The sequence below is a fragment of the Cryptomeria japonica genome, chromosome 5, assembly GCF_030272615.1.
Source record: "Cryptomeria japonica chromosome 5, Sugi_1.0, whole genome shotgun sequence".
NCBI lineage: Eukaryota > Viridiplantae > Streptophyta > Pinopsida > Cupressales > Cupressaceae > Cryptomeria > Cryptomeria japonica.
In genome coordinates, this window is record NC_081409.1 from 685830133 (window position 1) to 685833199 (window position 3067).

A 3067-nucleotide genomic window follows, 5' to 3' on the forward strand; every position below is an offset into this window, starting at 1 on the left:
CCTAAGCTGCTGAAGCTGTGGGCCCGACCACCTAAGTCAAAGCTTCGAGTAATACATGAGCAGAAGATAAGGGTGTCCAAAACTATACAATACCAGAAATAATCACCACGGAAATCTGGAATTCTGAAATTTATAATGTATGGCTTTGAGAAGAAATCGCCGTATATATTATGACCCTGCAATCTCAACTAATCTTTATCAAAATTTCATTAACAAGAATGTTCCACACCATAAGTCTATGAAAACATTATATGAAATAGACACTACTCATAATTGGGCACTGAAACAAAAACGGTTATATATTTAAAATCCAAGAAAAGGTTACAAGACGTAGTGCTTTATAATATTCCAGAAATGCCATGACACTCTCCTAATAATACCCAAATCTGATACATTCACACAGTCCGATTCTCATATTCTAAGCGCTGCCAATGCCAATGCTTTTAACGTCGCCGCCATTAGCAGCATCAGGCTGTGTTTTGGGAGCGTTCACAGTCAAAACCCCGTTCTCAAGCTTTGCCGATATGCCGTCCACATTCACATTTTCAGGCAGACGGAATTGCCTCATAAACCGCCCGCTCGACCGCTCAACACGGTGCCACTGATCCGTCTTTTCCTCCTCTTCCTTGTGCCTCTCCCCGCTTATTCGCAGGGTATTCTTCTCCACCAAATCGATTTTCAGATCCTCCTTCCTCAGTCCTGCAATCACCAAAATAAAATATAAATCTTTCAGACACACCGCCGCAATGCAAATAATAAACCCTGGAAAGAGGGGCGAAGAGATTAATATTTACCTGGCAAATCGGCGGTGAAGACATGAGCTTCAGGGGTTTCCTTCCAGTCGACCCTTGTGTTGGCCACGGCCATGGCGTCCCTTGAAAATGAAGAGGCCGCTGTGGGCACACCGAAATCCCACACGCGAGAAACTGGAAGCCACGGATCGAAGAGGTTGTTCTCCCATGGATCCCAAGCGCTGATGCCCCTTCCGAAAAATGGAGTCAAAGCCATACTTTTCGCAATTAAAGAAGTCGAAAATTACAGAGCTTGCAGATGAATAGAATGCTGCTGATTATCTTGGTGATGATCCATGAGAAAGATTGGTTTCAATTTATACATCAGATGAGAGGGTTCGAGAGAGAAGGAGATTTGGGGCGAAGATTTGAGACTGGTCTGAACTGTTCTCGATAGTTCTAGTAAGTTACAGAGGGAATAAGTTCGTTACGGTGGCTCCCAAAAGAGGATTTTATTTATTTTTTATCTCCAAAATGCGTTCCTAAATTTTGGGTTGTCAAACGTGTTACCTTTGAAATTTGAAAATATATATATTTGAGTAGAAACTATAAAATGGGGGAAATCGGAAAACTAACAAATTTGCAGAATTTATTTTTACCGGAAAACAGAAAATTATTTAAAAAAATAAAAAACTGTACCTTTTAATTATTATTATCAGAAAATAGAAGAAGGGGAAGTTGAAAAATTAACGAAGTTATAAAGATTAGTTCTATAAGACAATAGAAAAAATTAAAAACAAAAAATCATTTTATCAAGTAATGAATTCTTGAATACTATCAATCTTATAGATACAAAAAAAAAAAAAAAAAAAAGCAGACAAAGAACAGAGAGGGACACCTAGCAAATAAAACATTAGAATTTCATTTTGTGTAAGAACAAATCTCAACTAAGACCTAACTAATTTATTACCATTATCTTGTCTTGAACTATTGAACTTGCCTTCTAACATATAGTACAAAATCCAATATAGAATCCAAGGTGAATACAAATACCATCCAATTTCAAACCCAAAAGCTCATTTTCAATTATGTGACATTCTAGATTTGTACATATTCTTTGGTCATAGAGCTAAATACTATCCTTTTCACTTTCTTATAATGGAAAATGCACTTGTCTAAGTTATCAATCATCAATTATCGTTAATTAATCTAATATTGCTCGTATGTTTTTGGATTATATGAATTTTTTTATCATCAATGTTTTAGATCACAAAAATCCATACACAATCAAATCCAAAAACATACGAACAACATTTACAAGGATTGTGGAAATCTACTATCATTAACCTGATCTTATTTGTGCTTATTTGTATGTTTTGTATTTGATTAGCTTAGGTTCAACCTTAAAACACTATAATTTTATCTTGGTGATCTTGATCTTATTTATTTACAATAAATTTTTGTTATGAAATCTCATTTTTAAATATGAAGCTCTATTAGGGTTTTTGAGCTCTACTGAGGAAGCTCTTTTACCCACCCTTCAACAACACATTAGGGTTTCACTTTCAAATATGATATATCACTAATATTTTTAATTTTATAATATCCCAATAAAATAGGCCCAAATTTTTAGGATCGCAACATAATAGGGCCTTGGTACCAAAATTGTAATTTATATGAAAAATGACAATATTTAAGTGGGGAAAAAAGTTTATTGAACTTTAAAATGACATAGGACCCATATAAGTTTAAAATGATATAAGATAAGGGGCACACTCAAATAAGGGCCCAAATAGGAAAGTGTTGATGTATTAGTAAAATAGAGAAAATTAAATTGAATTAAATATTAATTTAATGCAATAAAAGATCCTATAATACATAGAGGAATGAAAAATTAAAATAAGTGTTAGGAGAGTGTGAAATTGAACTCCTTAATTAAAGGAGTACAAATTATGACACTGCAACAATATATTCATTAAAAAGACTTATATATTAGAGATCTTACTATTTTTTAGTGCTAAAAGTGCTTCATCTATTTTGAGTAGTGCATCTACTTCATGTCTCTTGGTTCAGAGGGGTTGGTGTGGATTGGAAAAGAGTTCATTATGAAATTTGAGAGTTAATATTTAAATTACATATTTATATATGTATAAAATTTGATTTTGTGCACCAAATGGTGAGTCTTATATAAGCAAGTACTTCAAGATTCAATATCTCATTATTAGGTTTTTTTTAAATGAGTTAATTGAACATTATCTGGAAGAGAAGAAATTTTACTTGCTAAAACTAATGATATATAATTATGATAGGTAGAGAATATGTTTTCATTGAAGAAC

The 3067-nt window shown here is 33.4% G+C and overlaps 1 protein-coding gene across 1 annotated transcript; it reads right to left on the minus strand.

Moving 5' to 3' along the window:
* Window positions 1-399: 399 nt before the first annotated feature.
* On the minus strand, window positions 400-1216 carry LOC131876387 (17.6 kDa class I heat shock protein 2-like). Its single transcript, XM_059221612.1, has 2 exons — window positions 795-1216; window positions 400-699 (listed from the first exon to the last, which is right to left on the minus strand). The coding sequence occupies exons 1-2, from the start codon at window positions 1006-1008 to the stop codon at window positions 419-421; spliced, it is 495 nt and encodes a 164-aa protein (XP_059077595.1). The 5' UTR covers window positions 1009-1216; the 3' UTR covers window positions 400-418.
* Between the last annotated feature and the right edge of the window lie 1851 nt (window positions 1217-3067).

Coding starts and splice junctions, on each gene's coding strand:
- LOC131876387 (XM_059221612.1), bottom strand. CDS start 1,008: ATGGCTTTGACTCCATTTTTCGGAAGGGGCATCAGCGCTTGGGATCCA. Junction 700..794: donor CTTCACCGCCGATTTGCCAG/GTAAATATTAAT, acceptor TGGTGATTGCAG/GACTGAGGAAGGAGGATCTG.